General features: G+C 45.0%; 1 protein-coding gene across 2 annotated transcripts in view; it reads right to left on the bottom strand.

Annotated features, from left to right (window-relative positions):
• Nucleotides 1–14,247, bottom strand: part of SP3 (Sp3 transcription factor) — a 107,678-nt gene that overhangs the window by 67,856 nt on the left and 25,575 nt on the right. For both annotated transcript variants that reach the window (XM_030208842.1, XM_030208843.1), the window contains one exon: nucleotides 5,964–7,362. In XM_030208842.1, coding sequence (XP_030064702.1) covers nucleotides 5,964–7,362 — 1,399 coding nt within the window. The remainder of the gene's footprint in view (nucleotides 1–5,963; nucleotides 7,363–14,247) is intronic.

The following is a 14,247-nucleotide window of genomic DNA, read 5'->3' as shown; positions in this document are numbered from 1 at the left end:
ACAGAAGTGCTAAGGACCTCAAAGTTCTATACATATATAGATATATAAATATATACATACATATATAGATAGATATATAAATACATACATACACATATATTCCAGCAACTGAACCTACCAGCAACTCCGACCAGAGACGTGGCATGGTCCACTTAAAGTTCTATCTATGTACAAGCTACTTTTTTTTTTTTTTTTTTTTTTAATACCCCGTTGAAAAAGTGACAAAATATGGGAGGGGCCTGGTCCGGTCCGGAGGGACTAAAGGAAAGCAAATTAGCAGGTAAGATCTAATTTCTCCTTCCTTAGCGTCCCTCCGGACCGGACCAGGATTGGACTGATGGGAAGTACCAAAGCAGTAACCTTAAGGGAGGGACCCTTTCAAACCCCTAAGCATCTCCGAGTTGCATAGATCATCTCCTGGCGACAATGAACATGTAGAGTGTATATCAATCAAAAGAGAATGAAGATAAGCTCAAAATGGCACCGTACAAAATGTGCACCTAGTGCACCAAAAATCGCTGTGCGAAGGAAAGAACCCCGCTTCTCAAGATGGAGCATATGTTATAACACTCTCAGGAAATGGTCCCCCAGTGAGTAGACAAATAGAAGGTATGAATTCCTTAATACGTCGAGATATAGTGAGGCCGAAACAACGGCAACCTTACCTTGACTAGAAGTACCAAAAGGAAGGACCAAATAGCTTGTAACAGCTCTCTAAATATATAAGATCTGTTTTAATATGTAAAGCATATATAAAGCATATAATTTCCTGTGATCTTGAACGCCAGTACAAGAGTCCAGACCAGTAAGAAAAAAGTGATTGGAAAAGATGAAAAATGGGAAACTAAGGTAGAGTGAAAAAGAAATACCCAGGTGAAGAAGTACCTCTTACCTAGACGTACTAGCTGATTGGAAAAAAAGAAAACCTGTATGAGAGAAACTTGCAGTCCTGACCCTGCTAGCTGAAGCCATGGCTACTAACAACAGTGTCTGAAAGGAGAAAGAAACCTTAAAGGAAACAAGATGATTTTGAATTATCGTGCGAAGAAGAATAACACCCTGTCCCTCTGACAATGTCACTAAGGCACAGAGGCTAAAAGCTGAGAAGAGAATACTGCAACTACAAAAGATGCCATCCTGCTTAGCAAGGCTGAATGCCTGTCCCAGACTGAGAGCATGCACCAGCCTGAGCAAGAGAGAAACAAAGAGGCCGGACTGGGGAAGAGAGAAGGTCCTCTAGAGAAAACCCCCTCGGCTCCATAAAAAGTCAAGATGACAACCTAAAAGGCAGCCTGGTATATCTGCAAGGAAAAAAATAAAAAAAAAACATAAGGGTTACGCCCCTGAGATCCAAATATCTAAGCGAAATGGCCGACCTGAAGAGAAGGCCACCATGCCAGAAGGGGATGGCATGCTACAGGGCTGGTCAGATGGTAGATCCATACAAATGACTCCCCTTGAATAAAACAGACATCAGCCATGAAATAAACCAAACGTCAGTGCGGATGTGAACCCACCTAGGAGGCAGGACGATTAGAGTCAGAGTGAGAACCGAAGCTGGGCCTCCCCGATGACATCTCACTGCACTGTTCGCTAGATTACCCCTTAGGCAGCTTACAGAGAAAAGTGAAAACATGCAAAAATAAAATGACATACATGTCAATCATGTAAAGGGGGGCACATGCAAGCCCTGTAAAGAAACAGAATGACCAGATAGTAGAACTGTCCGAGGAAAGGATGTACCTTCAATACACAAGAAGACCAGAGACCTACCAGGGGCCTCAATATGTAGCCTAAGAAGGCAACAGACCTACCAGGAGACCGAAGACCATTCTGAAAGAACATAAGCTAGAAACAGTCCTGCCAGAGAGCAGGATTGAGTCTTTGAAGTAACCTAAGATGATAACAGTCCTATGAGAGTACAGAAAGAGCATTCCAGACTAACATAACATGGCAACAATGCTGACCAAAGACAGAGTGCTCAGAATAAAATGCTAGCCCTCAGGGATACCTCCTTGCTCCGAGAGCGACTGACAGTCCCCTAGTTGCAAAGTAAAGAGACCACATGGTAGTCCTGGAAGTAACAACCAAATGCCAGGAGGAATGTCCTACTCAACTAATGCTGACAAGAAGAGCAGCAGTCTCGGGGAAAAAAACAAAAGGGAAGCTGCAAATGCTTCAGAACACTCAAAAAGATAAAGAGCACGGGAGTGCAGCTCATGAGACTGCAAAAGGCAATTGCCCAGGGAAAAAACCTTGCAACTATGTCGCATGTAACCCCAAAATATTGTGGAGACTGCAAAATATTTAGACGACTCTTGACCACCAGTACTAGGCATCCTGAGAACCATAAAAATTGCACTTCTCGGTCTGCGACTTGCTGACTTGTCGACAAGAGGTTTTTTTTTTGTTGTTTTGTTTTTTTTAAATAGCTAGCTGACTCGCCATGAGTGAAGAAGAATCTCCCCTTTTCTGAGGGGTAGCATAACTATGATGAACTTTTAGAGACTGGAAAACAGTGTTGTGAAGGGACATTATTGCGCATTGTGAGCTGGTCACCCTTCCAGGACCCAGCCCGGGCGGACCCTGCTTAGCTTCCTTCACACCGGGCTCTATCCTTCTCAGAAACTCTCCTAAGAGAAATATGCAGAAAAGTTTGTATCAAAAAATGTGCTGCCCGAAGCTTCACTATGGATCGAAGGCTTTCATGAAAAAGACTTGAGACTTTGAGAGCGCTCTTGACAGCACTTAGAATTGAAATAGGAGGAAGGAAAATTCCTTCTTAGGAACTAGGTTCTTGTGATAAAGATTTGAGACATTGAGAGTGCGCATGACGGCAGTGAGATTCCAAATAGGAGGAAGGGAGATCCATTCTTAGGAACTAGAAATTAAAATTGCATTCGGAAGAATCAAGAGAGAAAATGGTCTAAGATCCAAGAGTCTATGTAGGGAGACCCCTACTTCACATGCCTTGCCGTGAGAGCGATAGAGAAAGGAGGCGAAATGAAAAGCATAACCATCTAAAAATAAAACCGCAAGAACTCCTGGACAGAGGAAATAAGAAGATGACTGTCATGTAAGAGTAGCCTGCAACTATGATTTCATGACACAAAGTTAAACAGGTGAGAGTGGCATGTACCTATGATAACATCCTTACTGCCCCCATGCCTGTGGAAGAACAAACGTATAGCTAACATATAGGAAATATCCTGGTATGGAAAGCAACCTTTCGAAAAATGCTACCTATAACAAAAAAAAACACAACTGTGAACTACCTTCCCACAGTCACATTGGAGCCGACTCTGTGGGTGCTTGAGCACCCCCGATATTGAGAAAAACTCATGTATATGTCCAGGGAGGGGTCATTTTCATTGGACTTAGCACCCCCAATAATTTTGAAAAGTTGGCTCCTAGCCCACAGACAAACGCCACCCGAGATTATAAAGAAACAAACATCAAACAGGCTGGCCAAGTAATGTATATATAGTGGGACACAGACATACAGGAGTCCCAGAAAGAGAAATAAATTACTAAAACTGGGACCTGCACCCAGTTCTGTAGCCCACCTTTTGATGCTGCTTTTAACTCCTAACCCTTATTCACTCTGTTCAGGACCCTTATTTTAAACCTGCTCACTTTAAAATCTCCTTATCTCTTGTTTGTTCTGTCTGACCTAATGAGATTGTAAGATCTGAGGAGCAGGGACTGTCTCTTCATATTCAAGTGTACAGCGCTGCGTTTTTCTAGTAGCGCTTTAGAAATGATAAATAGTAGTCGTAGCAGCTTCAGAGACTGTAGTGCTGACTATTAGGCTACAGCAACCAACTACTCAACATTAAAAACATAAAAAGCAAAGAAATGACCCCCCTAAAGAACATAGGCGACTCCTGAGAAAGATCAGCCCCAAACGGCCCGAAGACGGCGAACGAGAAAGTCCCGACGCACCCCCCAGCGGCGCACAATATTTACAGGAGCCGGAAGAGGAGATCCCCGACGCTGGCATACAGCGCGTCTCAGCTTCTCAGACATGACGGTAACGTGCGTACGCGTGCATGCGCGTGAACGCGCGTACCCGATTCGCGCCAAAATCTCTTTTTTTTTTTTTTTTTTAAGCCCTGCTCCGCCGAACAAACCGCTAAGGGAAGAACACAAACGGCAGTGCTAAATAAAATACAGCTCAACTCAGAGGGCTGAAAACAAAATGCTGCCGCTTACTCTTTTTTTTTATTTTTTTACACAGCTGACTCACAGCATTCCCATGCAATCAAACGGAGCTGTCTGCTCATTCAGTCAGTGGGGACAAGTTGTCTAATTTTTTTTTTTTTTTTTTTTTAACACCTAAACTCCTCCAAATTACTGCTGCCTCTTTTTTTTTTTTTTTTTAACCAGCTAGATAATATATAGACACCTAAAACAGCAACCAGAGCTGCCTGCTTGTTAAAGTAATGGGGAAAACTCTGCTGAAGAGTAATAGAACAACACATAACTGTCTGCTCGTTAGAAGCCGGGGGATGTAGCTTGCTCCTTAAAATGCTTATAAGATTTAACTTTCTATAGTGGCTGCCTCTCCCAAAGACATACACCTTTCTAAACAAAGGGTAGTCCTTCCCAGCTATGTATGGGAGATGGGGAGGAAGGGGGGAGGGACCCGGAGACATCCGAGTTTGACACCCCCAGAGGCTGTAAAAGAAAGGAAAAGAAGTCCCTACCTGACCAGCGTCTAACAGAGAATTCCTAGGCACAGAAGAAGAGGTAGCAATGTTGTTCTTATTGTAAACCTCTAAAAGAGAAAGAGAGAGACTAATGGGCTCGCTTCCTACCTGCTGGGAGACTGAGAAAATACTGAGGCTAAGGTCACATGGCCAGGGCTCCTATTGGCTCTCTAGAGTCAGAGTTTTTCTCAGTCTCCACCTGCTGGTAGGCGAGCACAACCCATCAGTCCAATCCTGGTCCGGTCCGGAGGGACGCTAAGGAACAAGTCCCATGTTAAATACAAATTTCAGCCAGTATTTAACAACAAATTTCCTCTGCCCTACTAATTTATTTGCAATAGCTGTCAAAAACACCCCAAAGCTGTCATAGTGGTATTTTTTCTCATTTGTGTACAACATTGGTTCTGTAGAAATGTAGTTCTAAAGCCACACACACATTTCATATTAAATATAATAAAAACAACACAGAAAAGGTGCAAATTATCAAGAAACTTTTACATTTGATTTTTATGTCATGTGTACATATGAATATATTACCTATGCAAAGAGATACATACATGAAGTGGAAATATATTTAGAAATCTCAGGATCCAACCAAAATGTTTAAGTTTATTTTGTGCTTGGTACATATTTTGTATTTTACTTTATGAAAGGGTATCTAGAAGTACATGCCACTTGGGCTATTCCACAAAAAACTGCCTAAGTATTATAGCACACAATAATTGTAAAGGGGAGCTTACACGTGGGCACAAAATAACATGCACAACTTATACGCTACTATCAGTTGAACAGGTTGAATGGTGCACCTAGGCACGTCCACTTATACCAGTCACTGACCTGACTTAAGTGATCACTCCTAACTACTGGCACGCCAAAGCAAGTTTGCACTATTTTATGAAGACTTAGGTGCGCCTAAAAGCTGTTAAAGAACTGGCGCTATTCGCATCTCATTGTCTTCTTGATGCCAAATTATAGACCTGTCCCCTTTGTTTCTTTTTCTTGATATTTTTCTGTACTCTAAACTCCTTCCAACTTCTTCCTTCCCCAGATTTCAGTTCAGCCTCTCCCCCCCACCCCACCCCACACGCATATTAAAAGGTTAGGAAACCAGATGGACATATGAACAAAAAAAGGAAAAAAAAACCAACAACAACATTTTAAAGCTGTACAGTCCTCCACAATGTCTAATAGCTCTAGAAAACTAAATCAAGCATCACATTACAAATTTAAATGGAAGTAATAAAAAGATACCTGCGGGGCTGTCTGAATTTTCTCCGTGTTGCAAATGTATGCCTGCAGACTCTATTGAGTTTACTGTAACAGTCTGTAGATTTGGCATCTGAGCAGTGCTCAGGCTGACTGGAGATGATGACAGAGCCCCACCAGCTGCAACTTGACCAAGAGTAAGAGTCTGCACGGGTGTTAATGTAATTTGTTGATTTGGAGCATTTTGTATCTGTAAGTTTTGTAAGTTCTGGACACCTTGCACTTGAAACGTCTGCCATGTAATTTGACCAGAAGGGGTCACTGTTTGGGCCTGAATTAAAAATGTTCCAGGATTCAACTGCAGCTGAAGGTTTTGCAGAGCCTGTTGAGAAATACTTTGACCACAGGCCTGGACACCATGGATTGTCTGTTGTGCAAAATTTTGCACAATTTGAGCTTGACTGGTAGGCTGTTGCTGAGTCTCTTGAAGGTGTATCTGCTGTACAATAGGCTGTGGTGTAGAGACTTGAATATCCTGTGTCTCATCAGAAATAGGAGCATGAATGTAATTTCCCTGAAGATCAGAAGATTGTACCTGTCCACCAGTGCTGGCATTCAAACTGTTTGGGCTTTGTTGCAAGATACCTGTACCATCTATAGTAACAGGCAATTGGGATGAAGACGTTGTTGGCACAAATAAATCTATATCAGGGTTGGTTTCACTAGCATCAGGAGAAACATGCTCACCAGTCCTTTCAGAAGTATCTGAACTATCCATAGGTTGTCCCGCATTTATCATATGTCCATCTGTATGAATGCCTGCAGTCATGTTTTGAGAACTACTTGTGAGTCCCAGAGAGTCTAAATCAACACTGTTGATAGGTACAAAAGTGATATTTCCTGGCAGCCCAAGGGGAACATTAGTGACTACTTGTGCTTGGCCAGGATAGGACGATCCACCTATAGTAACTCCTTGAATCTGTACTGGACCAGACTGCTGCTGAACCTGGCCAGTCTGCGATAAAAGATTTGGAGAAGAGGCTAAAAGATTAGTCGAAGGTGATCCAGACGCAATGATGGTTTGGTTAGTGCCAGGAATAATCTGAATTTGTCCAGATTCTTGATTTATTGTCCCATTATCTGAAGATGTCGTGAAGCCAAGCTGAACCTGCTGTCCATCTGCTGTTTGAATCTGAGGAATTACTTCATATTGTACGTTGGACAATGCACCATTGGATGAATCAGATCCTGATGCAACAGAAAATATCTGCTGATTCTGCAAACTCTGAAGAGGAAGGACATACTGCCCACCTGAAGTTACTGTAGCACCACCTGGAATCTGTACTATATTACCAGCTTCATCTTTAATGGTAGTAGGAGCTGTGGTCAACACTTCCCATCTATTTGGAGTCCCTGTTAACTGTACAGACGTCAAATCTTCTGTCTGAAAATATTAAAAATAAAATGCTCATCACAATATGTTTAGTATATATGATGTTAATACTAAAAAATCTTATTTCTTACAAGTTAATGTTAATAACTCAGTTGAAGTACTTTACGCGTTACAGCAATATTAAAACAGTTTTTGAACAAATGTCTGTTTTGTCTCGGCTAGCAACCTACATAATCATAATGTGCAATTAATTCTCAGTATAAGGACAAACCCTTTACTGGTAGCTTTGCCTTCTAGTTCTACACCAAAGAGTCATGACTACTAAACATCAAGAAATTTCTCTCGCTGTTACAGTCTGCATACCTACAAGCCTATCCGTAAGATTACGCACAAACTGAAATCAGCAGGATAAAATGTACCAGTACACATACTATGTCCATTTTTGTGTGTGTCACCTCAATCCCTTATTGCAAATTGTCAAAGTAAAAATAATCACTTTCTTATAGCTTTTCTTCACACAGCATTCCAACATTCAACCTGATGGACCATGTGGCCTAGTTGCTCCCATCAAACTCAGAAAGTTTCTCAAAACTGAAGTATCACTAGATGCTATTAAAGATGATGAAATAAACATTTCCTGTTCCTTTTTCACAGTGACAGAAAGGACAGACAACCTCCAAAAGAGAAAAAAAAGTTAATGTTTTTATTGAACTGCTATCTTAAGAGAACTACTATTATGAATTAGTAATTACACATTTTTTAAAAATAAAATTACAGCAATGAATCATACTGAACAGACTATGTAAGGATAGTCTGCAAACCAAGAAAACTATGTAAAGTAGGATTCATAGTAACGTGGAGGGGCATAATCGAACGTCGCCGGCGATCTATGATGGCGGCGGTGCTACAGCTGGCTGGAACCGTATTATCGAAAAAGATGGCTGGCCATCTTTTTTTTCGATAATACGGTTTAGCCCAGCCAAATGCCTTGGAGTTCACCGGGTTTGAGATGGACGGGTTTGTTTTTCAGCGATAATGGAAAAAAAAATGCCGGCCATCTCCAACCCGGCGAAATCCAAGGCATTTGGTCGTGGGAGGAGCCAGCATTTGTAGCGCACTGGTCCCCCCTGACATGCCAGAACACCAGCTGGGCACCCTAGGGGTCAGTGCGGTGGACTTCAGAAAAACCTCCCACATGCATAGCTCCCTTACTTTGGGTGCTGAGCCCCCCCACACCCCCCCCCCCAAAACCCACTACCCACAAATGTACAACACTACCAAAGCTCTTAGGGGTGAAGGGGGAAACTACATGTGGGTACAGTGGGTTTTGGAGGGCTTCCATTATCAGCACAAGTGTTACAGGTAGGGGGGGATGGGCCTGGGTCCGCCTGCCTTAAGTGCACTGCGGTACCCACTAAAAATGCTCCAGGGACCTGCACACATTCAGGCCTCTAGGACTTGTTGCTGCTGTATAACCTTGGCACACCAGTTCACACCTGAAGACTAATCTCTTTGAAAAAGTCCTTTATTTGAATAAGCACGTTTACTCACAGTTGACTGCAGATCAGAGGTTGTGCCCCACTGGCAAAGAGTCTCCCTGGTACTGAGATTAGCAGTAGGTCAGAGCTGGCAGAATGGTGTACAATGCCCTCTTTCAGCCACATTCAAGGTAATAACGTTCTCTAACATGGGTGACACATGAAAGGGATCTAAAACTGGCTTACAAAAATGGCCACTACCTCATGGACTACCGGAAACAAAACAGGGCACACTCTGAACCCAGTTAGCAGGGGGGGAAAGCACCATGGGAGTAGAGCCCAGTACCCTACACCCACCACAATGCATTGCTGATGTGACTCTGCAGGGCACCTAACAGAAAAGGTGTCACACTCACCCGAGAGCCACATCGCAACCAGGGAAGGGCTGTCGGAGGATACAACACATTCTGCTGTCATGGAGGTGGGTACGGCATTTGAGGCTGGCATACAGGCTGGCAAAAAAAGTTTTTAGTTTTAATTTTTTAGTAAGGGAAGGGGGTTGGTGACCACTGGGGGAGTATGAGGAGGTCATCCCCCATTCCCTCCAGTGGTCATCTGGTCATTTGGGGCACGTTTTTGAGGCTTGGTCGTGAACATAAAAGGACCAAGTAAACCCGGAGATATAGTGCTTATCGCCGGGTTTTTTTTTTCCATTCCCATGTACCGCCTTCGCTTCGCCGCCAACATACCCCTTTGAACTTTGGCCGGCGACACGACGGGAAAGTGGCGATGTTAGCAAAAAAGCGGCTTTCGATTATACTGATTTGGCCGCTTTTCCGAGATCGCCGACCATCTCCCGATTTATGTCGGAAAATGGCCGGCGATCACTTTCGAAAATGAGCTGAATAGTAACATAGTAGATGACGGCAGAAAAAGACCGGCACGGTTCATCTCGTCTGCCCAACAAGATAAACTCATATGTGCTACTTTTTGTGTATACAGGGGTGTGCTGGTAAATTGTTAACAGGGGGCTCTCTCTCGCCAGCAAAGTAAAAGAGAATTCAGGAGGGGCCCAAGCCCACATTTTGGGATCCATTTGTTAAAATAGCCATGGAGAACCGGCTCCCAAAGTTCTTAAAAACTTAACAAACAGCTCTCGAGAGCCTGTGAGAGCCTGTGAGAGCCTGCTCCAGCACACCACTGTGTGTATACCTTACCTTGATTTGTATCTGCCATTTTTAGGGCACAGACTGTAGAAGTCTTGCCCCGCACTAGCCCCGCCTCCCCCCTCCGGCTCTGCCACCCAATCTCCACTAAGCTTCTGAGGATCCATTCCTGATGAACATGATTGCTTTATGTTTATCCCACGCATGTTTGAATTCCGTTACCGTTTTCATCTCAACCACCTCTCGTAGGAGGGCATTCCAAGTATTCACCACTCTCTCCGTGAAAAAATACTTCCTGACATTTTTCTTGAGTCTGCCCCCCGTCAATCTCATTTCATGTCCTCTAGTTCTACCGCCTTCCCATCTACGGAAAAGGTTCGTTTGTGGATTAATACGTTTCAAATATTTGAATGTCTGTATCATATCACCTGTTTCTCCTTTCCTCCAGGGTATACATGTTCAGGTCAGCAAGTCTCTCCTCATTCGTCTTGTAACGCAAATCCCATACCATTCTAGTAGCTTTTCTTTGCACCGTTTCAATTCTTTTTACATCCTTAGCAAGATATGGCCTCCAAAACTGAACACAATATTCCAGGTGGGGCCTCACCAACGACTTATACAGGGGCATTAAAACCTCTTTTCTTATGCTGGTCACACCTCTCTCTATACAGCTTTTTATAAGACAAATACTGACAGTTAACACTGATGAAAACCCAACAAAACAGACCCATAGGGAATGGGAATTAGTTATTATACTGACAACAAGCACTGTGACACCATCAAGGCAAACCTAGATTCTGGACAAGATAGTACAGACAGCAGTGGTTAACAAATATATGGCTTGAGCTCTACTCTGCAGCCTTGAAATACTCATTAAGGATGTTAACATGACATTCACTACCACCACTGTCATTACCTTAACAAGCACAGGATTTTAATGTGTCCCATCAACGTAAAAGTGAAAAATGCAATCTGCTACCCAAACACCTATAAAGTGCTCAAGAGTGGAAAGTAACTTCTCTCAAATGGGCATAAAAGCACAGGAAGAACAGCAGAAATATGACTGAGTGTTCAAGGTAGAATTATAGCACCTTAGACAGAACACATGAATTTGTACTAAGTTCCGCATAGGGGTCTATGTGCAAAAGGTTGTCTCCCACTTTCTTTCTATGGGACAAATGCATAGCACATTGGGTCCTAGCTCATACAGAATTTGATGGGCCTTCCCAGTGATAATGGTGAATGCTGCCTGGTGGAGGGTCCCTGGTTTGATTCTCGGATCATATTTTCTGGTCCCTGGGAATGCTGCAGATTCAATGCTCACAGCCCCTTGAAGGCAGAGAAGGGAGAAGGAAAGGAGTCACATTCATTGTTAATGGTGGCATCTGATGGCCAGGTTTAGATGGGAAAATTAGGTTCTTACCTTGGTAATTTTCTTTCCTTTAGTAATAGCAGATGAAGCCATTACGTATGGGTCGTGTCCATCAACCAGCAGGGGGAGATAGAGAGCACTCAACTTTTCACAGTGCCTCAGGCCAGCTAGCTCCACTGCTTCTTCAGTATTTGAAGCTTCCAAAGCAGTATGGCAAACCGCAATGGGAATAACATGAACTTTCCTCACAGCGAACGATGGCCCCTTAACAAGGGCATGAACTCAAAAAAAGGAGGGAATGAACTCATCCTCCTGGAGGGAATAAACTCATCCTCCACTTTGTATAAACGGAGAGAATACTTGCATCCTCCTGGAGGGAATAAACTCATCCTCCCAAAACATGAACTGGAGGGAATGAACTCATCCTCCTATAACTGTAACAAGAATCCTGAAGACTGTTTTCCGACTCCCCAAGGAAGGAATATAACTTCAGGAAACAAGAACAGCACCTGAAATCAGAATCACTGCAATACAGACAATCATACAGGGAGGGCTCATGGCTTCATCTGCTATGACTAAAGGAAAGAAAATTACCAAGGTAAGAACCTAATTTTCCCTTCCTTGTCATCAAGCAGATGAAGCCATTACGTATGGGATGTAACAAAGCAATCCCTAAATAGGGTGGGAACAAGCCACACCACGCGCTAGCACCTGTGCTCCAAAACACTCATCCCTCCTGGCAGCCACATCCAGCCTGTAATGTCGGGCGAAAGAGAGCTTAAAAGCCCATGTTGCAGCACTGCAAATCTCATGAAGAGATAGTGCTCCAGTTTCCGCCCAGGAAGAGGAAATCGCTCTTGTGGAATGTGCCTTAAAGGCTTCAGGCGGAGCCCGGCATGACAGTAGATATGCTGAAAAGATAGCTTCTTTGAGCCAACGAGCAATAGTGGCTTTAGACGCTGAAGACCCTCTGCGAGGACCTGCAAACAGCACAAAAAGATGATCAGAGGTCCTGAAAGCATTTGTAATTCGCAGATACTGCAACAGAGTCCTGCGCACATCCAAAAGGTGCAACTGCCCAAATGAATCTGGAAACTCCTCCTCAACAAAGGAGGGAAGAAAAACAGGCTGGTTTAGGTGAAACGCTGAAACCACCTTAGGCATGAAGGAAGGCACGGTCCGAACCGTGACCCCTGACTCTGAGAATTGCAGAAAAGGGTCTCTACAGGACAGCGCCTGGAGCTCTGACACCTGTCTCGCCGAGGTAATGGCCACTAAAAAGACGGCCTTCAGTGTCAAATCTTTCTCTGAAGCAGGCCGAAGCGGTTCAAAGGAAGCCCCCTGAAGGGCCTTCAATACTAACCCCAGGTTCCAAGCTGGACAAGGTGCCCGCACGGGAGGACGGAGCCGAAGCACCCCTCTAAGAAACCGTGCCACATCTGGATGAGCAGCTAAGGACACGCCTTCAATCTTGCCACACAGGGAGGCCAATGCTGCCACTTGCACCCGCAGGGAATTATAGGCCAAGCCTTTGTGTACACCATCCTGCAAAAAGTCCAGAATCGGCGAGACAGGAGCCTGCAACGGAGAAAGCGCTCTTGAAACACACCAGACTTCAAACTGGTGCCAAATCCTGGCATAAGCCACGGAAGTGGAGCGCTTACGGGCCTGCAGGAGAGTGGAAATTACATTATTTGAGTAGACTCTATCTCTCAATTGCGCCCTCTCAATCGCCATGCCACAAGACCAAAGCGGCAGGCGTCCTCCATGGCCACCGGACCCTGTGACAACAAGTGCGGAACCACAGGTAACGGAAAGGGAGCCTCCAACAGCATCTGTCGGAGGTCCGCATACCAAGGCCTCCTGGGCCAATCCGGGGCGATGAGAACCACTTCTCCTGGATGCAGCCGAATCCGCAGGAGCACTCGCCCTATCAAGGGCCACGGAGGGAAGACATACAGCAAGCCCAGGGGCCAGGGTTGAGCCAAGGCATCCAACCCGGCAGAGCAAGGATCCCTCCGTCTGCTGAAGAAGCACGGGACTTTGGCATTGGAACTGGTCGCCATAAGATCCATCACTGGCTTGCCCCATTTGGCACATATCTGCAGGAATACATCGTCTGCTAGTTCCCACTCCGCTGGATCGATCTGATGCCTGCTTAGATAGTCGGCTTGCACGTTGCTCTGACCTGCAATGTAAGCTTCTGACAGGGACTGTAGATGCAGCTCGGCCCAGTGGCAAATTTGTTCGGCCTGTGCGGCTAGAGCTCTGCACTGAGTGCCGCCTTGTCGATTTATGTAGGCCACTGCTGTCGTGTTGTCCGACATCACTCGGACAGCCAATCCTTCCAGGGTCACTTGAAAGGCCAGAAGAGCCAGAAACACCGCTTTCAACTCCAGGCGGTTGATAGACCACTCCGACTCCTTGGGCGTCCACAGACCCTGGGCATGCTTCCCCTGGCAATGTGCGCCCCAGCCCTTCAGGCTGGCATCTGTCACCACCAGGCACCAATCGGGGAGCGCCAGCGGCATTCCCTGCCGCAACATGCTGTCCGAGAGCCACCACTCCATACTGAGGCGGGCCGCAGGGAGCCAAGAAAGTCTGCACTGATAATCCTGAGATACTGGAGACCATCGTAGAAGTAGAGAATACTGTAGAGGTCTCGGGTGTGCTCTCGCCCATGGCACCACTTTCAAGGTGGCCGTCATCGATCCCAACAGCTGGACAATGTCCCAAGCTCGCGGGCGGGGCATCCTCAGGAGCAGACGGACCTGATTCTGAAGCTTGCACCGCCTTTGCTCGGGAAGAAACACATAGCCCGAGGCTGTGTCGAACCTGGCCCCCAAATATTCCAGAGATTGCGAGGGGGTCAGGTAACTTTTGGCCATATTGACGACCCAGCCCAGAGATTGAAGGACTG

This window comes from Microcaecilia unicolor, chromosome 7 (assembly GCF_901765095.1).
Source record: "Microcaecilia unicolor chromosome 7, aMicUni1.1, whole genome shotgun sequence".
NCBI classification, from domain to species: Eukaryota; Metazoa; Chordata; class Amphibia; order Gymnophiona; family Siphonopidae; genus Microcaecilia; species Microcaecilia unicolor.
The sequence above is the reverse complement of the archived record's forward strand: the minus strand, read 5'-3'. Positions and strand labels throughout refer to the sequence as shown.